The following is a 24,048-nucleotide window of genomic DNA, read 5'->3' on the forward strand; positions in this document are numbered from 1 at the left end:
TCTGAGCCCCAAAGTTTGCCTTCAAAACCGAAGTGGAACATGTACACTCCATTTCAAAATTTTCAGAATCCAATAACTTCTTAATACTGAAAGGAACATCCAGGCATGTCATCCAGACCAGAGATTTTGCTATTGTCATGATACCTTCACATTTGCTGTGTTTGCTTATTTGCAACATTGTCAAATGACAAGTAGTGACACTGAAAGGATCTGATGCAAATTGGGTAGCTGGATTTAACCTGGATGCCCCACACGTCTCAGAGGTATATTTCTAGCCAAGGCAGTATACACAGCGTGTACCAGGTGACTGTGCTGTTGAGCAGGAAGTGAAGTGTCCCTCAAGGAGACAGGAGAGACTATTAGTAGATAAATGTTGTTTTCTGAAAAAGGACTCTTCCTGGCTGACCACAGGAACTGAGGTGTCTGTGCGGGGCTTTAACACGGACAAACCAAAAGCTAGATACAGGAGCAGTCTATCTTTCCTAAAGAGATTGGCAAAATTTCTCTGATTCATGAAGTATAAATGGTTTCAAAAGAAGACACTAAGGGACTTCTGATTCCTTCTGGAATTGCACAGTGTTTTTGGAAGCACAACAAAAGCAGAAGGGACCCTCTGTTTACAGAAGCAGGAATAACGATTATGACCATCAACTTTCTTCCCTCAATCAACAGAGCGAGAGAGAATCCAAATTCCAAGTTTACAGGGGCTGATTCTATTTGAGGAGTCCCTGCTCCTAGTTAAGGCTTCAGTTTGGTCCTCCTTTCCACTTCTGTAACAACTCTCTCCACATTAAAGTCATTTTGGATATAGATGTGCAAGTTCCCAAGATTTTGGTTAAGTAGACAAAGACCCAATCCTTCTCGTTCAGTTATATGGAGAAGAGGGGATGGCCCAACTCAAGATGGACATATATCAACCAGCCTGGTGGTTTCCATACGAACAGGGCATATTCCTGACTGGAATCATTTGGGAATAGAAATAAATTGGGAGATCACATCAAGTTTGTGAGAATACTGAGGAATATGAAAGTAACTGCTTGGCCCCATAACAAACTTATGGAAGGTTACCATGGAAGCATGATTTACTTCCTTTTGATTCTAGAAAAGGTCTGAAAAGCACAGGAAGGGAAGCCAGAGGCTAGGTAATACAGATTTGTCTTCCTCTGATTGTCCTGGGGATTTCATTTCTGACCATAGTTGTTTTTAACAGCATGTGTACAGACCTTTACGATTTAGAGGAGAGACCACCTGACTCCACTTAAAGGTTACCTGTTTAACAATACTGTATTCTCAAGTGCCAACTTGCTTTCTAAACTGGGAAGTTGAGATTAGAAACATACTAGGAGCACAAACAGCAAATGCTATGGCAGCTAAGAACATTATACAATCACAGAGAGGCTTCAAAACAAAACATAGGAACAAGTTCCTGCTTCAGTGTTTCTTGTCTCTGCCATTTGCAGGGCCTGGCTCCTACACTTTGCCGTCAGAAATGGTTGGTGAGTTCGCTTGGAATGCACTCAGAGTTTTCACTCACATATCTAGCTTCAGATTCTGAAAGGGATGCTTTTTCCTTTTTTTTTTTTAAAACAATGTGTCACCAAGGCATGCTTGCTTGGGCAACTCAAAACGAGACCTAGGGACTTAACTGTTGTCTTGAGTATAGTCACCTTCAGAGTAGTTAAAACTTCAGACTTTCTGGGATTAACAGGTCTGTCACCTGGGCCAAGCAGCCTGCTAACCAATTTCTCTTTCACTTTAGGTCAACAGCCAGGGCCAGGCTTTGGGGATTAGTAGACAATCTCTAAACATGAGTCTTGGTTGAGAAAGCTGCTTTCCAACAAAAACAATGGATCAAGTAAATAGCTCTACCCTACAGTTTTATTCAACCCACCCACAGTGACAGTTCCAAAAACAAAGCAGGGCTTTGGACTGACCCCACTCTCTCCTAAGATGTCTTTGTAATCATGGTTTGAAAGTGGCCAAAGGCAAGGATATTAAAGTTTATGCATAGAACATCTTACATCAGGGCTGAACCTTGCACTCAGCAATCTAGATAAGAAATGCAGAATGAAAATTAGCCAACAAGGGTCGTGGGTGCACAGCTCTCATGGACAGACACATTAGCACACCGAGGAATAAACCATGCCAGGAATCAAATTAGAATGTGTAAAGCTTGTCAGATTCTTCTAAAGAATGCCATTTGCTCAGCAATTTTAAAATCATACCAAATTAACCTCCAAGCCAACATGACCTAAAGGGCTTAGCAAAACAACAACATATTTACAGCCTCAAGTAATGAAGAAGTCAAAAAAGCTCCAAAGAGAATAAGCTGAGGAGGTGAATGTAAGCACAGCCAACCAATCAATAAATGCTTCCCGGCACACACACTCACCAAGCACGTCCCCAAAGTTGGGCTGCCAGATGCTACATTTGAATGTGAGCCAAGCCTGGGCTTGTGAGAAACCTTACAGGACAGGAGAAGTTACTCTTATGTTTAAAAAAAAAAAAAATCCTCCAGGATGAGTGATTTCTTTTCACTTTGGGAGTATGGTCACTTGGAAAATATTTCTCCCAGGGATGCATTTTAGACTACTTTTCAGTTAATGGTTAAGAGCATAAGACTGTGCCAACTTACCCTGGCATCTGTGACCTTGAATTCTCTTAGTATATATTGGGGCATGTTGTACTCAGCCATGGGGTCTACAACAAAGTACTGGTATCTTGCAGATCGTTCTGCTGGCCAGTACTGGTGACATTTCTCCTAAAAAAAAAAAAAAAAAGATTAATGTCAAGCTACGTAAAGTGTAAATAAAGTTTTGTTTATCATGTATCTATATATTTAATGTCTTTCTTTCACTAATACAGTTTTAGAATTTAAGGTGATTCCAATCGCATATGACTCATTTTCTCTTTGAAACCATAGGTTCCCTGAGGATAGGGAAATCATGTGGTTCAATATTTGTGCATGTTATCAAGCATAGTACTTGGCATACAGTAGGTGCTTAATACACATCAGTTGACTGAATTCTTCAATAGGGTAAGCATCTTCATACTTACAAGTTAGACAATTAATTACATCAGTCCTCGGACATAATGCTAGTCACGTTAATCATGCATTGATCAACACTGTGTTTTGGAATGAAGAGAACCATCAAGTGTGAACACAGAAAGAAACCTCTGAATTGACCTAGTCCAGTCTCCGTCAGCTGAGGAACCTGGAGCCCACGCAGTTTTAATGACTTCAATAACTAAATCAGAAAAGTCAAGTTACTTTCCTAGTTGGTATTTTTTCACTCTCTCTGTGGGCTCTAAAAAGTTGGGTTTTGGATGCATCTCTACCATTGAGTTTATACAAAGACGAGAAAGAAAACATCTCAAGCACATATGGCAGAATGCTTGTATCTATTGAATCTAAGTGGTAGGTCCTTAGGTGTCTCTAACGCTATTTTATATATTTTTCAGAAGAATCATTTTTTAAAAGTAAACCTGAGGTTACCAGATTATATCCTTAGAAAAACTACGTAACTTTCCAACAGTTTAATGGGAGTGGAAGATGCGCAGGTAAAAATTTGCTTCAGAGATGAAAAAAGTCAAGTTCCTTCATACAGAGTAATGATGGCACCCAAGCTCTAGCTTGTCCAGAGCGAAAGGAAGTAAGAACACATTGAGAGTCTAAACAAGCCAGACGTATTTGTCTCTATGATTGTGTTTCACTGGAACAAAAGTACCAGTTCTTTCTTCAAAACACACAAATGAAAGAACTTGATATGGCTTTGCAAGTTAAAATTCAACACAGTAATGAATGGCCCAGAACACGTCTGGAGTACTCTGTGTTTCAAAGAAATGACGCTGGCACTCGGGTTTTTAAAATGAAATCCTCATTTCTCTTGTGGTCTGAGTGTCTTATAAGGAGACACTCACTCTGCCCATCTCACGCAGCTTGGTGAGCATCACAACGATGGTGGAATTGTGCTCCCACAGCATCCGCCAGAAGTCCTCGGTGGTCTCTGCCAAGGGCCCCTGGGTAGCGATGTAAGCTTTCTGTTGTCTGAATCACAGAGAACGAAAAGAGCATGTTGAAGTCATCAGAAAACATGCAAAGTCTTCGCATTTGATATGTAAACATCAAACCAGGTAATAAAAAATGAAAACATTATTAATGCTATTGCAGTAAATTCCCATTAGGATTGTGTAATCAAATAAGAACATTTAATACATTTGGGGGATTTTGCAAAAGAAATTGCTTTGTTAATATTATGATGTATGTCTTTATCATTGTTATTTAAACTTCAGAGCAATGCTAACAGCTCAATTTCATGTGTCATACCAATCACTTAAGAAACACTTAGTTGTGCAACTTCATTTTGTAGAAATGACTCTTACACAATCTACTGAATTTATATAATATGGTACAAACAGTGCCTTTATTAACTCCTTCCACATCCAAATGACTTCTGAAAGAAGAGTGCACATGGACAGATTAAAAACTCTGTGACTGCTTCTTCTTAGTCCTCTCTAAAATAATAAAAAAGCGAATACCAAGGGACTGGATGCTGACCTCTGCAGAAAGAAAACACTTTGAATTGAGATGAAATTCATGCTGGCTGTGAAACTAGGGCACATGTAAATATCAAGGCTTTGGACTGTCAGGGGAGCAAGAGTGTATACCTGTATCCGTCAATAAAACTGGCATTGATGTAATCAGATCCTTCTACTCCTCGGATAGGCTGCAGGCATACCCTCGTGGATTCATATGGCATAATATTAACAAGGCGATTTTTGAATTTATTACATGGAAGATTGGCACTGATGAATCTTGAGGTGTGAGCTTTAGAACTGGCTAGACGCTGTTGTAGGAAAAAAGAAAAAATCAAAGATAATTTTAGCCTGTAGCGTGACTTCAGTGTACCCAAGATTCCCTCATTAGATACAAAGATTTTGTTTGCTTTTAAGCAAAGGACTCTTCCAACTGTACTGCTTTTCACTTCTACCTAATGAGTCCATATAGACTATGGAAGTTTTAAATATTATGTTCTGAGAGTACGAGCTCTCAGTTTAAATTAGGGTACAAAAGAGCTCTAGGTATTATTAGGAAGCAAAGGATAGAAAAGGGAAGGAGGAAGAAAGTGTTTTACAGTCAGACACCTGAGGGAGAAGGTCAGGTGAATCTTGTAACTTCACAAATTTGAAAGGTTCAGAAGGACAATTCCAGAATGACTGTTCCTGAATTACCACATCACATCTAATATCATACCTTAAATTCGAGCTCCATCCCTGTGACATTCTCTCCTGTTTCTCTTTGTGTCAGCTTCTGAATGTAGGCATACAAGTTTCTAGCCGGCACTTCGGTATCCCCGCAAGTCACTGCCTCCGACAGTGCATCGTGGATAAAGATGTACTGGTCTTCTGTCTGAACCATGTAATTCCTCTGGGCTCTCATTAAAGTTACATGGCCGTAAATGTCTACAGTTTTTTCATGCTTTATTCTTTCTAACATGGCGTCTATCACAATGAAACAGCCAGTCCGGCCAACTCCCGCGCTACAAGGAAAACAGAGAAAATAAACGTCCAAATGAATCTCCTGGGGAACCAACACATCATAACATTATTCTCATTACTTTTAATTAACGACGTTTTAAATCCATTAATTCTACTCAAATAGCTACTGTGATGATTTGGGGGCATTCTAAACCAAAGGGTAGGGAACAAATTAACAAGTAAAAGGTGATTGGTTTCAAAATGTAAAATTATTAAATCTATAACTACTGTGCTCCTTGATCACGTAACACAAAGCAGACATTAGTTTGAAATTATTATGAAAAAAACACATTTAGGCTTTTTACATTAAAAGATATTTTAAAGCTGGTCAAGATCGAACTAGGCTTTATCTTTTTACAAACTATTTCAGTCTATTTTAGTTCAATTTATTAAAAAAAGGAAAAAAAAAGAAAACTAGTAAATCATTCAACTTGAAACATTTCACACTCTAAAACTCAGCGAGGAAGTTTTAAAACCAATCTAGTGGGAAGTGTGTAATTAAAATATTAAAATGTTGCTGCATACTCAAAATAGTGGAGTGTATTCTCAATGGAAAGAAATTCTTAATAAAAAGCAATCACTAGAGAGTGTGGGTGTGCTTCTCGCTTTTACTCCTTTTTCTTCCAGAGTTGAATGTATTTTGAAATTTTAGGTGAAATTCAAGTATTCTGTGTGGGAAAATAAAAGCCTCAGTCTTTGTTACTGAAGAAGCTCTGAGGCATTTTTTTAAACTCCATTACTTATATGGACTTCTGGGTTGTTCTCCAGTTGGTGGGACCTGATTCAAAGAAGAGGAGGTGAGAGGTCAACGAAGCACAGTGACAAGTTCTGCCGCCAACGAGATGACCTAATTCACTGAACTGGATTACGGAGTCCGGTGGTTGGAACATTGGAATTTCCTCGAGTGTGGGAAAGAATACTAACAAAATCACACATCTGTGTTCTTAAATCCAAGGTAAGCCTTTTATTGTCTCTAATTTTATCAGACCCTTTTGGGTGAGTCCACTTATGTGTCACGTATGGCTGAATCCAAATGTTTTTTCTCGTTCTGATCATGGATGCTTACCTGGCTGGGAAACATGTAATCAACAGGAATAGGTTATGTATCAGCACCTTAGACACCAAGCAACAGACAGCCTCCTTCATTCACTACGTACCAGTGTTCCCCGTCATTTATTTGTCCATCTGTGCACTGATACATCCATCTCTTCATTCAATGAGCAGTGAAGTATTTTGCTAAGTAACGTAGGGGTTACAACATTAAAGGTGACTTAGATCCTACCTAGAGCTCAGATTATCAACGGAGATAATACTTTACATAAATATTTATAACACAAGAAAAAAACGGTGTGTTGGTTTGTGGATGATGTGGCATTTGAACCAAGTTTTGAAGGACAGGAAAGGATGGGGAACTGAGGAGACTGAAATAGCAAAAGAAATAGAATGGCTTTGGGAGCTGCATGTAAAATTTTCATAGGCCTAGTGAAGCACCAGTGCAAGGGATGTACCAAAACTTCGTATAAATGAGTTTAATGAGCATTAGGGTACCTGATTCAACTGCCAAGTGGCTGTAGGTGGTAAGTGAGCATTTTGTAACAAATATTACCTTTATGTAACTACTGAGCAGCATAGATCAAACCCAGCCTCCACATAGGAGCCCTGAGGTTCAGATACTAGTTTATGCGGAAATAGGATATAACCACTATTTAAAAATTGTTTACCTTTTTTGTCTTGTCAGATGTAAAAACTGTCAGTATCTAGTCAGAGACTCCATTCAGGGTTTAAACCACAAAGTGACATGCCATTGAAGTGTAATGCAAAAGCCTTCGGGAAAAAGAGTCTCAGAGATGACAGCACATTTCCTAGCACAAAACAATTAGAAACCTGATGCACTGAGATCCACGAAGTCCCCTTTTCTTTTGTTAGTTTTACCAAAGAAACCTGTAAGATGGCAAGTTTTCCCTTACACTCCCCACCTTCTCCCTCCCCCATACCCCCAGCAGGATTATAATCACCCTCTGTCCCAGATCCCTGTTGTCTTAAATACCACCCTACAGTCCCAGTCACATCGTATTATTAGTTAGTCTGGTAGGGCCACTGTCTGCAAATAATGAGCATATCTTGAGAGCAGGAACTGCATTTTCTGTTTTCTGTGCCCTGCACCAAGCACGCGGTCAGTGTGCAATGATGTTTGTGAAGAAGTGAATGACTTAGTGATTGGCATGAGAGGCCTTGTATAATGAGCATCCTATCCAGCTTTGGTAACAGGATCCCTCAGTCAGTGGAAGAAATCCTACATTTGATAAAGGTTCAGAACTATGTGGAGAATACCTGAAGACTCCACAAAGTGTCTGATAGGGAAGAAGGAGACAGGAAAATGCTTTGAGTGGTTTCCACATCTTGGTCTCCTGATAAGCCATCACACTGCAAATAAAGAAACTAGGTAAGAATTAGCCTGGAAGACAGAGGCAGCCTCCACATTTGGTGGGTTCTAAAACTAAGTAAATCTTTTTCCTTTTTCTGTGTTGTCTTTCTAATTGTGCATTACTTCCATCTAGATACAATTTCATGCATTTCTACCTAGTGGAAGACACACTGTAAGCCATATAACTGAACCCTATGAATCAAGTCCAATCTAGACAGTGGCAGGAGTATTTTCTCCAAATATGCATCGGGGGCCGTTCCAAATGTCTGGATGATGCATGGTTCTGTATTCTGGCAAAAAGATACTACAGAATCTTGCAAAATTGGTAGGGATAACTCCAGACCCTAACAATTTCAACCTCTACATGGTGATAATAATTCTTTTTTTTTTTTCCAAAAAAAACGAGGAAGGAAAAAAATCAAACATGTGCCTGTGTCTACCTCATGAATTGTGGGAAGAAAAGAAACAAAGAACAGAGGCTATGACTTGTGCAAAGCTTATTTTTTCCTCCTCCAAACACAAAATATTGTTAACAGCCCAATCTTGCTGTTCATATGGAAGAGAGGGAAGAAAGTGTCCCTGGAACTTACATGTTACCTCTTTTCTATGATGAAGAGTTCTTGGGGGTTTTAAATGTTAGACGTGTCTCTTAGCTTGAAGCAAGACCCTGAGGTTCAAAATACTTTTTACAGATACCAGTGGCTGGGTGTCCCTGAGACAGTCACTTAACCTCTCGTTTTTCTATTGTTCTTAAATCATGATAGTGCTAATTCACTTGTTAATTATCTAGTAAGTTTTAAGGCTGAATTAAAAATACAGAGTGTTTTGCAAACATGAAGAAAGATGCAGTCGCTTTGTAGGTACAAACTCCATCTACAAATTCTACCTCTAAAGCTGACAACAAGAAATAGGAAATGTTAATGCCGGGAAATTTTTGATAGAATCACCACAGGATCATTTGAGATCAGGCTTTCAAAATCTTGCTTTAATCTACCCCCTCAAGCTTTTCTTCCTTTCCTCCCCATATTTCCAATAATAATACTTTACATATGAGGAAGTTTCTGCTTTCACACGTATTCTCAAGGTAAATGAGATGGCAGTGAAACGCCCTCTCACCACAGCGCTCGGCGTCCTGGAGGTATTCAGCAAATGTCTTGTCAGTTTCTTTTCCCCTTCAATGATTCACAACATTCCGGAACTTCCCTGAAGTCCTATAGCTAATGGTAAATGGCCAAATAGGGACTCAAATGCAAGTTCTGAGATGCTAAACTTTAGCACCCCATTTCAGGGCATCACCATTACTTCACATGTCTTTCTGCCATCTGGGTAAGCAACAATTGACAAACATGGAAACTTTCTTGTGACCCATCCCTCTATAACATTCCTTTAGTAGTGCTTAACTCTCCCCAATGAAAGTTCCTTGAAAAGCCTTTCTTCCTTGGTTTCTATGACTCTGATTGAGGGATTATGATGAACATCAGATACTCCCCTTTGGGTTGATGGTAGGAAGGCAGGAGATTTTGTAATGATCTCAAATACAAAATAACCTGAAACATGTTGCATATGAAATTAGCCAAAAAGATCTGTGACTCACTTAATGGTTCCATTGACTCTAGGAAAGTGTAGAATTTCTATCACGTTGGAAACCAAAATCAAAGATCAACTCTAAATGTCATCTTCAGAAATCTACTGGCAGCTCTTTAGACTGTGCCTCAGTATGTAACGTTTTTTTCTTTTTTTTTTTTTTTGCGGTACGCGGGCCTCTCACTGTTGTGGCCTCTCCCGTTGTGGAGCACAGGCTCCAGACGCGCAGGCTCAGCGGCCATGGCTCACGGGCCCAGCTGCTCCGCGGCACGTGGGATCTTCCCGGACCGGGGCACGAACCCGTGTCCCCTGCATCGGCAGGCGAACTCTCAACCACTGCGCCAGCAGGGAAGCCCTGTAGTGTTTTTTTCTATCTGACCCCGGTGCTGTTCATCCTCCGACTTCTCTGGATTCTTCCATCTGAATCTCTTTCTCTAATTTACGTATTTCTGCCAGCCCCCAAAATGGAGATAATATCCCCAAAGTTCTGCCCTCCTTTCTCTCATTGTCCTTCATGGTTCAGCAATCATCTTAAAACAAACGATTCCTAAAGTAACAGCCCTTTCTTTGAGCATAAGGGAGACCTATATTTCAGACTGCTCTCAGGTTTCTCTAGAAATAAACATATACCAAGAATAATCAACATCTTCTCTGCTCAGATTCGGGTCATTCGGGTCTAAAATTTAAGGATCAGCTTGCATTGTTTTTGCCTTTTGCCCGCACAAAAACAAATTATAAATTTCTATGCATTCAGTTTCTACAATTTTATTAATCTATCCATCAGTGGTGTGCCAGAGCTGGCAAAAGTCAGTTGTTAAATTCTCAGAAATCCTGCTTAAATAATTATATTAAAAATAAAGGTAACACTCAAAATACATTGCTTCTTAATTATTTTACATTTATGCCCTTCAGGTGAAAATATTATATAATGGTATGCTACTGAGTATCTCTCCCCAGCTTTTGGATTCAGTGATGTCATATTTGTAGCGTGGAATCTGCCACTGTGGGAGTACTTACACCAACATAATTGACCAATACTATTCCCTACCTCCAACCCCTGCCATCCCAAGCTGGTGGTTACATATTACCAGCACAGAGACTATCCAAATTCATCTATTCGTACCACCACCCAGGGACAGACAGGAAATGCTCATTACTTTGTTCTTCCATCCTCATTTGCTATACTATACTCTTTCCTAAGATTCTGCAGGCTATTAGCCCACAAATGTTTACTGAGTGCCTATCATGTGCTAAGATATCGGGGAAGTGGTGAACAGAAAAAACATGATCCTTGCCTCGTGGAGATGGCAGTGTAGTGGGGGAATTTGATATTAATAATCATATGAATCAATATATAATTATAAATCTCAACAACTGTTGTGATGTGTAGAATCCTGGAAGAGCACCTTTGAGGAAGTGTCATTTAAATTGATAGCTGTTAGGAACTGGATTGCGTCTCCTCAAAATTCATATGTTGAAGCTCTAACCCCCACTGTGACTGTTCAAAAAGAGGGTCTTTAGGGAGGTAATTCAGGTTAAATGAGCTCATAATGGTGGGTCCCTAATCCAGTAGGGCTGGTGACCTTGTAAGAATATAAGAGACTCCAGAGATCTCTCTCTCTGTGCACAAGTATGCAGGAAAGGCCGTGTGAGGACACAGCTAGAAGGCGACCATGGTAAATTAGGCCAAGAAGAGGGGTCTCACCAGAAACCAACCCTGATGGCACCTGAGTCTCATACTTCTGGCCTCCTGAACTGTGAAAAAATAAAGTTGTATTATTTAAGGCCCTCAGTCTGTGGTACTTTGTCATGGCAGCCCTAGCGAACTAATACAATACCTAAAGGACAAGGAATGGTTTGCTGAGTGAAGATGGGTGGGAAAGCTTTTGAGGAGAAAGAATATCCCAAGAAGAGACCCTGGAATGGAAAATAGCTTAGTATATTGGAGTAATTAAAAGGAAGCCAGGGTGGCTGCAAGGCAGTGAGGGAAAAAGGGCATGTTCTACACACTTATTTCCCATTTTAAGGACTGTTTAAAATTTTTATTACATCTATAACTCTATTAACAGCAATTGTTTAAAATAATTCTGTTTTACTCGTTCATAGTTTACCTTTATGACACGGCTCATCTATTCTTGAGTTCTTTATTTTGTTACATGTACTGGTTTGCTAGACTACGTCTTTGAATAATGCTTCATATAAAATATGCGTGGGTAGCATTATTTCTGATGTCTTGTATATCTGAGAAGCTCTTTATTTGCCTTTACATAGGGCCAGCAACTTGGCTATGTGCAGGATTACCGGGCTCCAATATTATCTTCTCAAACTCTAAATATATTGCTCCACGGTCTTCCTTTGTATTTTGAAGAAGCCATAGGCCAGTCTTATTTTTTGTCTTTTAGTAGCAATTCTACCCCAAGTGCTTGTGGGTTTTTTCATTAACTTAGAGGTTCAATAGTTTCATCTGGATGAGGCACTGGTCCCATCATTAAATCTGCATGGCTCTCAGGTAATAACAACACTTTTACTATAAGAGTCACACCTTTCCCTCAGAACCAGGAGATTTAAACATATTTTAAGCTTTCCCACCTCTGGGCTTTTGCTTATGCAGGCTCTCTGTCCTCCTTATTGTGTCCACATGTTGATATCTACCTTCCTTCAAGACTCAACTCACCTGCTGCATCCTCGACCAAGACTTTACCCTTGGTTTATTTCTCTTTGGATCCTTATGACAATTTATACCACTTTATTGGCAACTGCCATACCTTATTTTTGTTTTCTGGTTATTATCTTTATGCCAGTTGATACTCTCCTTTAGGGGAAGAACAACAGCTTCCTTGTCTCTATTGCGTTTGACAGTTTCTCCTGGCAATTTCCATGCCAGGGAATACAAAGGTCCTCAACTTGAGTTGCAAATTTTTAAAAAACGTAAGTTTAAAAATGTTGTCTTCTTCTGGATCAATAGCATGTACAGGAACATTCCCCCAAAGGCCCCTGCATGGGAGTATTCCTTTGCTACATGTTTATAAAGATAAAGGGAATTCTTATAACTGGATGAGATGGAATCAACCTGTGCTTATGTTTTACTCCAGTTGCTCATAAATAACAAACCTCAGGCACCACATTTTTCTTAAGAAATTGAACGTTGAACATTCAGAGCTTTTAAAAGAATGCCAGCCTACTTTTGTTTGAATTTCCAAGTTCCCGCAGCAGCACACATTTTACTTCCTTCTCCAATTTGCTCTATTTTTCACCCATCAGTATCTGAGTGCAGTGCACCTATCAAAATGAAGAATTGTAGTTCTAAAAGCAAATGCATTTTTCTTTGATCCCGAAAAACTTAGCTCCTCATGGCGGCGATAATGATGGAACCCTATTTAGTGCTGTTTGTTTTTCATCATTTCAACAGCCTTCAACGTGAAACATGATAAGAACAGCAAAACTGATAAACCACCCTTATTTTTATCTATCTTCTGTCGGAGTAGTTGCCAAGCACAAAGACAGATTTTTCTACATATCTTTGGGAAAAAAAGAAGAGTGCATAACCCTGTGTTTCAGGCTGAGGCCAGCACAATTCGGGACACTTATTATGTTACAGAAAATTCCAGCAAGAAGGGAGGAGGACAGCACTTTTAAATCGAGTCTAGGATTAGGTTGGTCTCTGTTACCCTTGGAGTAAAACCAACTTTCTAAGTTACCTTCGGGTGAGGACAGTAATTCCACTAAGGTAAACCAAATTATTGACAAACTTTTGCCTTAAAAAAAAAAAAAAAGGTTTCAGTGAGTGATAGACATTCCAGTGTTTGCAAGCTGAAAAACTAGGCAATCCACTAAACAAACACGCCTACTAGGAAATTGTTATTACTTCACTATTAGCATTCATCCAGTTACAACATTTGTTTTCAATTTCTAAAAACATGATTGAGTTAGTCCCAGGAGTTGAAATATGCTTAATGTCCCGTGATGTGATACGGTAGTAATGTGCAAAAGGAAAACATTAAGAGGCACGAGGGGGCTATTTTGTACTAAAGTCATTCTGGGTATGTGCTTAAAAGTTGGCTTTTCTGATTAATCTGGTGGAGTTTTAATGCTGACCCTTTACTGATACTTCAATGATATGGCAAAGAAAGACAACAGAATTAGAAGATTTTACAGATCATTTAGTTGGGTGCAAAGACAGTACAATATGGCCCCCAAATCATGGTGAGCATTTCATACGTATATCAGCTCGTGCTTTGATTGGATATTATAGTTCAGAAAAAAGAATGGCATTTATGAACTGCAAGACTATTAAAAAAGGAATCTAATAGAATGGATTGAGTTTTATGACTGAGACTTATAAGATTAATCAGATGACTATCCTGATAAAACTGAGATGTGATCCTGATATGACTGCTGTTTTGAAACTCTTCTCTTTTTTTTGACAAAAATTAACATTTAACTTAATATACAGCTATACTGGGCATCTCTAGAATATTTAGGGCTCTCTACAAAAAACAGACGCATAACTGTTTTAGTATTACATCCTCTGGCATCTCTTTAGAATGACCAGAGAAATTATACAGATTTCTTGGATATAAATATTCATCTGCCTAATTCACTTTTATATATTATTATAAAATAAAAACTAAAAAGATATCTTTGGACAAACTGTCATTGAAATGCAGTAGAATATATCCATGCTATTAAGTATTTGTTTGCGAGGGCAGTTTTGCAGTGTTTGTGAAAATTTTAAATGCACACATCCTTTGACACACACTTCTAGAAATCTCTCATGGAGGTATAGTACACATATGCACAGAGAGTTTGAGAAAATGATTTTCATTGCAGCATTATTTGAAATAGCAAATTATTATAACTAAGGAAATGGTTAAATAAACTACAGTACATAAATACTGAGAATACTATGGGTAGTTAAAAGGAGGAGGCAAATCCATGTATTGACCAAGAAAAAAATAGATTTCTAAATATGTTGCAGAGCAATATATACATCATGATAACACTTATATTTTTTACAATTCCACACAATACAGTTATATATTGAATATTTTTATATGCATACCTGTTGATTCATGGAACTCGATCTCCAAAGATACACAAATGATACCAATAGTTGTTACCTCTTGGTGGAGAATGGAATCGGTCATGGAGATGGTAAGGAGGCCTTTCACTTTAGATGAAATGTATGATTTTTTTTTTTTTTTAGCAAGGACAATATAATCAGTAATAATGGAATTAAAAAGAAATATAAAACAGTGGGTAAACAGTTACTATTATAAAAATATGAAAGACTAGTGAACAGTTGAGGATCCAAAGAAGTAGAGAGAGAAGATGGAACCTCATTCACTCTAGCTTGGGAATACTGCCCAGAGATGGATTCTCAGGAGAAGTCAGGGTGATGCTGGCAGCCCTTTGCAGCCTGGACTTGATCGTGCCATCAGCTGCTGGCCTTCAGCACAGAGAGGAGAATTCTTAGTACACAGTTAAAATAAGCAAAAGTTAGGATGAGACCATCCAGTACACTGATCACTCTAGAAAGAAAAAGTGCATTACACTCTTAGGTGGCATCCTCTGATGATCAAAAGTTCACACTTCATCAGCAGAGAATAAGCAGAGACTAAGCATAGAACAACTGACCTGACAAGGATCCTAGTCTATAATATTGAGAGGTCAAGACCCATCATATTCCCTCAGGGCATTTTATTTTTCCAGATGGGTGAAGGGGGATTTCTTAAAATGAATTACGCCTATAAAAACCAAAAATCCACATGGGTCTAATCTGACTTTTTCCCCCAAATATATTGACTCAAAAATCCTCCAAAGACTTTTCTGTATAATCTTGGCTCTGTCCCAAAGTTATCTGCCAAACACATTCCTTATTATTCTTAAAATGTGATGCTCAAGATAAAGTAGAAGGCTAATATGTTTATATAAAGAACACCTGAATATGCCATAGCAGGTTTTATTTTACAGATGGATAGAGGAGGCCATTAGGCAGAGATAAAACAGACTCAGCTGGTTCTTATAATTGGTAGTTGACTTGAATCTGAATGAGGTCAATTGAGTAATGCTATGGAATTATGAGGAACTATATCTTTTTCACTGAAATTTTCTTTGTAAATGGCCATATCGGTTCAATCCATATTCTAAATTTTGTTTGGAATGACACAAAATTATCCACATTTTGAGAGTGGATACAACCATTAACGAGGGCTGCCAAATAAAACTGCACAGGTTGCGTGCTGCTCAACCCAAAGGAAGTACCAATCATGTAGATTACGATGTTTACAACCTGTTCAGATCACACAGCAGGCTCACCATTAGCAACATAAATGCTGTTACCCTTGTCTCAGGTTAAAAGAGAGTCAAACAGAACAGCTACTGAAAGGTATTTGGAAAATATTCACACTTTAGCAACTTTATTTCGATTGTTTTGCAAAGTGTATCTGTGTTTTCCCACACGGACGAGATTTGGGGGGGTCTGGTTTTGTGTTTTTGCTTTTTTAAAATGCGATTATCTTCATATAAACATAAATGGTCCAGTGGTTTTCAAGGCTCTTATCAGGGGTTACAAATTGGTAGCTCTGTTTTATTTAGTCCTTTTGTTTGATTCACACAAGGTTTTTTAAGGCAGTGAGAATCTCAGTCTCAGTACAATTTACCGAATGTCAGGGTCTGCTTCACTTATTTGTATCATCCTGCAGTCCTTCAGCAGGCCTTTGTGTTGGTGTTTCCAGAGGCCTGATCTGGCTTCTTAAACTCACAGGTTTCTGAATTAATGCATCAGTACTGCTCATTGCCTCATCTAACTCCTCAGCCTACTTAGATTTTTTGAAGGAGGAAACTGAGACCTAGGCAGGGTTAGGAATTTGACCAGGATCATGTGACTGTTATTAGCAGAGCTAAGACTTGGGTCCCTGTCTCCTCTTTCCCAGACTCATGCTTCTAGCAATGGAATTTTATTGAAAACAAGACGACAGTTTTCCTTAGAGCTCCCAAGACCGACCCAAGGTCCATGATTCTATCGATTTAGGCTGCAACAATGTTGGTCCAAAAAGGGTCTAAGCTGTGCCTATAACTGTCCTTTATTAATGAAACGTTAGCTCTCCCATGCTATTCAACTCCCCGAAGAGAAAGGAATTAAGTGGCTTTTGAAGCATTGTCAAGATAGATGTTCATGTACCTATGTATGAACTAGTTATACTGATGTCAGCTCTGTTTCAGATAGATGGATGACTTTCAGTAAGTGTAGTATTCATACATGATGACTACTTAATTAGTGAAAACTGGTATTAAGTGTATTTAGAATGCCATAATTGTCACATTTGAGGATAGGAGTAGAAAGGAGAGGGTTTGCCTCTCATTCAGGGTAATAGTGGAAGATGGAAAACAGTCACAAGACTGTGACACCAAAGCGATGAAAGGTAATATAATTCAATTCAATAAATTCAAAATGAGAGATTCCTCTCCTATGTATCAATCACCATGTGATGTATCAGTAGGCATTTATGCATTATATGTCTATCCAAGTGATCTGTACACATACCTAGGCAGTATTAAAACATACATTCCTGCACCCTGCCCTAGAGATTCCAGTTCAGTAAGTCTGGAGAGGAACTCAAGATTGTGCATTTCCAACAAGCTCCAAAGTGACGCTGATGTGCTGGTTCATGGGCCATACTTCGGGTAACAAGGCTACAGAGGCACTCCTCTTCTAATATTTTTATAAGTAATTGAGGGCCAAAAGATTATCAAATATACTCCTAATTATCTATGCATGTGTGTGTATATGTGTGTTCATATACATAAATTAAAGAAAAAATTTTGATCTTTCATTCTTATATAGGTTTTTTTAACCTAACTGACTTAAAACTTAAATGCAAAGGGGAGAGCACAAAGTCTGCTTACAAAAATGTGTGACTTGCTTTTTTTTTTAAAGGCCAAATACTTTACTATCTCCAGATACCTGAAAATGCATGGAATTATCTTGTAATAAACCTCAGATGCCAAAAGCCCACCTTGCAGGTTTTCTTTGCAGGAAACAACCCCAATACGAACAAATCAGATACCGTGTAATAGACCCAAAAGTATTTTTTCCAAAGACAGAAAGAAAAATATCCAAGCAATAGAACCCTGATTGGAAAGACACAATTCAAAGATAACAGAACTATTTTTAAGCTTCATTTTATGACCGGGGGCACAGCAAAATACTTTGAAACAGAAAGTGTTCATGCTGATTACATGAAATCAAAATACACACTGTTCAAAGGCAGCCAACATTAAAAAAAAATATATGCAGCTTAGTTTATGCAGTGAATTTTAGTGTTCTTTCAGTCTGGGAATATTTCAAAATACACTGCAGGTACAGCTGAGAAAACTCAGTGATACCCCTGTCCAGATCTCAGCTATTTGGTTATAAAAATATTTTCACATTTCCTGCAGATGTCTAGATTCCTTTCTTTGCTAGTAATTTTAATTCGGAACTCATTATTGACAGCTGTTTGTTCTGATAGAACCTAATTGCACTTTTACCAGACTCAGCTGTGAGGAGACTGATTTCTTTTCCCTTATAGAGTATATTATATATAAACACAGGCAGGAAAAAAAAAAAAACCCAATTAACTAAATACGTGTGCATCAAATGAATCATTGAGAGCACTGATCAAGTAATATCTCTAACTGCAACATAGGTCAAAGGAAATTACAGCATTTACAGTTTACAGTATTAAATATAATTATATAGAAATATTCATAAGCATTCAAATATAGGGATGATGAGTGGCAGCATCTGAAAATTTATTAAAGAAACTTATAAATTACTACATTTGAGTAACCGACAGGGCACTTAGTCTACTGAAAGATTGGCTCAAGGATATCTATATACCAAACTATATAGATAGAACCTGAGAAGCCTGCCATAACCAGCACTAGTCAGGAGGAATCAAACACGCTGTGAGGGGGCTTCCCTGGTAGCGCGGTGGTTGAGCGTGTGCCTGCCGATGCAGGGGACACGGGTTCGTGCCCCGGTCCGGGAAGATCCCACATGCCGCGGAGCGGCTGGGCCCGTAAGCCATGGCTGCTGAGCCTGCACGTCTTGAGCCTGTGCTCCGCAACGGGAGAGGCCACAACGGTGAGAGCCTCGCATACCGCAAAAAAAAACATGCTGTGAGATCACTTTGCTGTGCAGATAATCCTTTCTCTAGAGGGGAGAGTTTCTGGGGACACACCAACTCTTTTGCTCTACAATCACTGCTCTAGACAAGCTGCTTTCCTTAACCTTACCAGAAGAGGAATACAGGTTTGTTGAAGTCAGAGCTATTTCCTCTGCGAGATTCTCTTCAAAGGCAATGCCTCATTTTAGCAGCTCCCCAAGAGGTACATGAACAGCTTGGCAATGTTCATTGTATCAAATGCCTCAGCAGCCTCGCTCATGGAGTCTAGGCCAATCTGGGGACCCCAAGCTGCTTTCCTTAGTGGACTGGAATTCCCTGAAGAGGGGTAAACCAAGGGCCGGATTCACTAGAGACCATATAAGCAGCAAATATCGTGCCTTTGAGAAGAGCAACACCCGTTTTATTTCCTGTCTGTTTGGAGACAGAGGGAATGTGGTGATCAGAGATGAGCAAACTGTTCCTTAGTAAGGAACCCATTCAAAGAAAATGAACTTTTTCTTGACATCAGGGACACTATATGGTGCTTCCCTTTCTGGGGGTACTAAATGCTTCTCTTTGCAGACTTAATCTACCTCATATAGGGAGGAAGATATTGGGAATGGGATGCTCATTACCCCGATAATTCTCCGGGATGCAGCATACATTTCCATGAACGCCAGACATAACGCTAATTAGAATGCAAGTCCCAGACTCAACATGTACAAAGCCTGTAAAGTATGTAAATGTAAAGTAAAGTAGCCTATGGGGCTGGGTACCCACAAAAATCTGATCCTCTCCCCCAACCAAGTAACTATGGAAACCATTTTATTTGGCATTTAAGAATACTGCCACTATGCTTTATTATCCTTTTTTACCTGCACAACACAGATTATACCATTTCGCATTGTTGTACGGCTTGGCCCGTGGTATCGCTTTGGATACTGATATTTTCGCTCAATGTTCACGTATCCATCAGATACCTGCTGAGTGTCTGTTTCCTGTGGGCATAGCCCAGAGGAGAGGGATGCAATGGTGAACTCCTATACACCATTTCTCATCTCATATCTCTAAGATTTGGATGTTACAGTCTGGGGAAGAAATTCAGTTTTTGCCTGTGGAATTACATACTCACCACGTTTAAAAAGCCAATTTTTTTCTTGAACGTTCACTTTTTACTGGAATAACTTAAACATCATAAGTATTGGCCAAATTGAAAAAACTATTTTATTTTCACGTAAGTGTGACAGGGAAAGTAGTCTGATGTGATATGCTTGTTTTATGAGGAGGCAGTTTAGCAAATGGAAAGAGCGTGAATTTTACAGATTAAAAATCTGGCTTTTCCAACTGCAAGATGTATGATATTTCATCATTTATTTATCCTCCCTCAGTTTTCTCATCTGTAAAATGTAAACCCATTCCTTAAGGTTCCTATAAGGCTATTGTTGGCAAAATGTCTTTTAACTAACAAATTCTTGATAAATGTTAATTTCCTTACTTCCTTTTCCTATGAATTAAGGACCTAGAGTTGAATATTTGAATTCATTTAGCCTAATAGCAGAGGAGATATGCAGCCTTCCTGCTCCTACATGGTTTATATTAAAGACTTACACTAGTGAATTTATGAAACTAATATTCCATCTTATTTCTGATTTCTATCCTCTGAGGGAAAAAAAAAGTCACATACAACTGAACCAGATCTGAGACTCGGAAGGGACATTAGAGATTATCTAATCCGGTGGTTCTCAAAGTGCAGCCCCATGACCAGCAGCATCAGTATCATCTGGAAATTTGTTAGAAATGCAAATTACTTCCCTTACCTCAAGTAGCGATTATTGTTTGTTCCATCATTTGTTTCTTAATATGTGCATATGGATTAATTCATATTAATATGCATTTTCTTATCTGATCTCCATTTACCAACCAATCCACCCAAATTTCGCTTTCCTCCAAAAAGCCCCAGTCTGTTGCTCACTGCACCAGGTCTGCCGTAGGCTAGGAGGCTATTCTCTAGGATATCTATGTTCTTTTGTGATGCCGTGGTATTTATTCCAAAATAATCAGTTATTTTAGTTAAATAATTTAATTAAGAACATATTAAACGAATGAGATATGATTACAAAATAAGAGTTGTTTCTGTGAAAGCTAAGTTAAATGCTTTGGGAAGACTTACTAAAAGTGTTCCATTACTCCCTCAAAAATACAGTTGTGTTAGGCATTGGTAAGATAACTGTAAATAAATGGAAAATAATTTGTAAAAATCTAGGAGGATTCTAATACTTAAGTTGCTGCAAAACCATTAAGTTCTTTGTCTATATTAAATACACTAAATGTACTAACCATATGTCATACTCAAAATTCTTAGTCTTAAATTTAAAAACTAATGAATTAATATAATATACAATTATATATTTGAAGGTAATATTAACTGAATACATACTTTCTTAGGCTTCTTTGCCTTAATGAAGCTTTCTCTAAATGACCAAGTCTTAACTGGATACATACATCAAGGTTTCTTCTGAACGGCCTTGATTGTTTTAGGTATGTTCCATATAGGTTGCTATAAGCTCTTTGAGGAAGATGCCACACTGTTCCCTCTCCATACTCAATAGCTTGAAGCTCTGCACAGTTTAGTTTTAATAAATATTTATTGATTATATTTATCTATACATTTTTCTTTTTGCGGTACGCGGGCCTCTCACTGTTGTGGCCTCTCCCGTTGCGGAGCACAGGCTCCGGATGCGCAGGCTCAGCGGCCATGGCTCACAGGCCCAGCCGTGGGATCTTCCCGGACCGGGGCACGAACCCGTCTCCCCTGCATCGGCAGGCGAACTCTCAACCACTGCACCACCAGGGACCCCCTATCTATACATTTTATTTACTGATTTACTAGACAATTACTCTTAGTAGTTCATGGTCCTGTTTTATCACCATGAGGCAAATTATCTCATATGATAGCACTTCCTAGAGTACTTTGAGAAAATTCAAGGTGGCGGCGGGGGCGGGGAGGGGGGGAGAGTTCCATGTTTAAATAGGTTTCAGAAATTCCCTCTTGGAAGTTCACAATGGAAATGATATTTTATAGGGCTGAGAAACTCTGTTGTAAAACAATTTAACTTAGTTTAACCCTTACTTATTTGACTATAGAAAATGTCTTCCACATAACATCCAGTAACAACTCAGGGTTTAAAGTGCATATACATTGATGGGGTATCCTGAATTTTCTGAGTGACTGGCCTTCTCATGTTCAAACCGTTAATTCTGTTTCCATAGACCCTGTTTACACTTCTTGTAGAACCCAGATTGGGTATGAAAATCATGTGTCAGATTACGTATGCCAATAATTGTTTGGGAACTGGTCAAATTCGGATTTGTAAAACTGCTATTTCTATTTCTCTTCTGTTTTCTTTTTTCTAAATCAGGTAGCTAATCATTTCTGAATCCAGCTCTACTTTCACAGATCAAAAGAAGTCAGCTTTAGTCAGGGGAGTATGAAGCATGGATGTTAAATAACAGTGGTAGGGCTTAGGATGGACTGAGCCTTAAAAAAAAAAACAGTTAATTTCAAAATAAAAGTGCTGACTTAAAAAAAAAAAAAGTCTGTAAGCCAAAATTTACTAAGGACAGTTTTGGGAACAAGCTCTTCCTAGAGGGACATGGTTTCCATAGTCTGGAATCATTTTAAAACTTGATGCCATGTGACTTTAGACTTAGAAAAGCAGTGTGGGTAACAGATTCTAGTAGCATAAGAGATATAGTCCAGGAGTACTTAACCTGGAGCTCAGAAAGTGGTAATGAGTGCCTTTTACATTAAATATGTCCATGGAATTTGAACATTTGCCTGAGATAAGGCTGCTCAGGTTATTAAAACCTCAAATGTTGAATAGCAGTTATGTAATGAGTTTCTTTTGAAAAACAGAAAGTGAACTGCCATTTAATAAACACTGCCTGAAATGTTGATAACTGAAGCTGGGTGATAGGTGCTTGGGGGTTCATTATACATTCTCTCTACTCCGTGGGTTTGTTGGAAATGTCCAAACTAAAAAAGAGTAGGGGGGGGCGTCCCTGGTGGCACAGTGGTTGAGAGTCCGCCTGCCGATGCAGGGGACACGGGTTTGTGCCCTGGTCCGGGAAGATCCCACATGCCGCGGAGCGGCTGGGCCCGTGAGCCATGACCGCTGAGCCTGCGCGTCTGGAGCCTGTGCTCCGGAACGCGAGAGGCCACAACAGTGAGAGGCCCGCATACCGCAAACAAACAAACAAAAAGAGTAGTTAAAATGGCCTCTTTTTAATCCCCCTAATATAAAGTTTTTTTCCAAATGTAGGGTCCCTCAAGGGTAAGAAATAACAAAGAAGAAGTTGTTTATAACCATTAACCTAGTTCTAATAGCTAAAATTCGACCTAAGTTTTTATGTCATAGCCAAACTGTGATGTGATGCAGCTTTAAAAAGACAGGTGGAACTAAGTGATAATTCCAGAAGTGCTACTTGATAAAATTATCCATATGGAAACATAGGCTGAAAATCCAGCAAAAGGTATGATGACCACCTTAGGAATTGTTGTACCTTTGTACCTTATGTATGCCACAAAGATTCATTCTAAAAAAGACATCCATGCAGAATTATTATCTCAGATTTTTAGAAATGTGTTTATTCCTAAGCCTTTAGGAAATATAAACACAACAACAAAGGCATATATAATGTACTGGACTCTTGTAACTCTTGTAACTGGACTACATTCACAGAGTTTCTTCCTGAATTCTGAAAAGGTTTTGCTAAGCTTGTGGCTTTACTATTGTACCCTACAAACCAGTAAGTTTGAGTTTAATTGAACCAAGACAACAAGTGAATTTCAGGCTGTAATACATCAGAGAAAATAGTCTGAAGCCAGGTCAATCATTTCCAGACACACAAAGGAGGGATAAAATGTTAACCGTAGGTTATAAAGAATTTTTGTGGTTCGCAACATCATCAAATGTAAGTGGTGAGCAAAAGTCCAAACTTAGAAAGGCTCTCTGCTCAATTGATTAGAATTGGAGTTGGGTGTAGGTTGACAAAGGAAGGCTTTAAAATTTTTATTTGTATTTTTAACCTTCTGACCCCCTTCATCCATTTCCCTAACTTCCACGCCCCTTCTGGCTATCACCAATCTGTTCTCTGTATCTGTGAGCTTGCAGTGTTTTGTTTTTGTTTTCATTTTTGATTTCCACATATAAGAGAGATCATATGGAATTTGTTTTTCTCTAGAATGATTGATCACCTGTGAACCCAAGTTGGGACTGAATTTGAAGGTAGTCAGAGAAAATTTCTTATTACGCTTTCCATAAAACCACAAAATTCCTAACCATCACC

At 38.8% G+C, this 24,048-nt stretch overlaps 1 protein-coding gene across 16 annotated transcripts in view; it reads right to left on the reverse strand.

Annotated features, from left to right (window-relative positions):
- Nucleotides 1–24,048, reverse strand: part of PTPRD (protein tyrosine phosphatase receptor type D) — a 2,143,764-nt gene that overhangs the window by 9,287 nt on the left and 2,110,429 nt on the right. For all 16 annotated transcript variants that reach the window (XM_060300920.1, XM_060300919.1, XM_060300918.1 and 13 more), the window contains 4 exons: nucleotides 5,255–5,540; nucleotides 4,669–4,847; nucleotides 3,922–4,048; nucleotides 2,636–2,761 (listed from right to left, as the gene is read on the reverse strand). In XM_060300920.1, the coding sequence (XP_060156903.1) occupies nucleotides 2,636–2,761; nucleotides 3,922–4,048; nucleotides 4,669–4,847; nucleotides 5,255–5,540 (718 nt within the window). The remainder of the gene's footprint in view (nucleotides 1–2,635; nucleotides 2,762–3,921; nucleotides 4,049–4,668; nucleotides 4,848–5,254; nucleotides 5,541–24,048) is intronic.

This window comes from Globicephala melas, chromosome 6 (genome assembly GCF_963455315.2).
Source record: "Globicephala melas chromosome 6, mGloMel1.2, whole genome shotgun sequence".
Lineage (NCBI taxonomy): Eukaryota > Metazoa > Chordata > Mammalia > Artiodactyla > Delphinidae > Globicephala > Globicephala melas.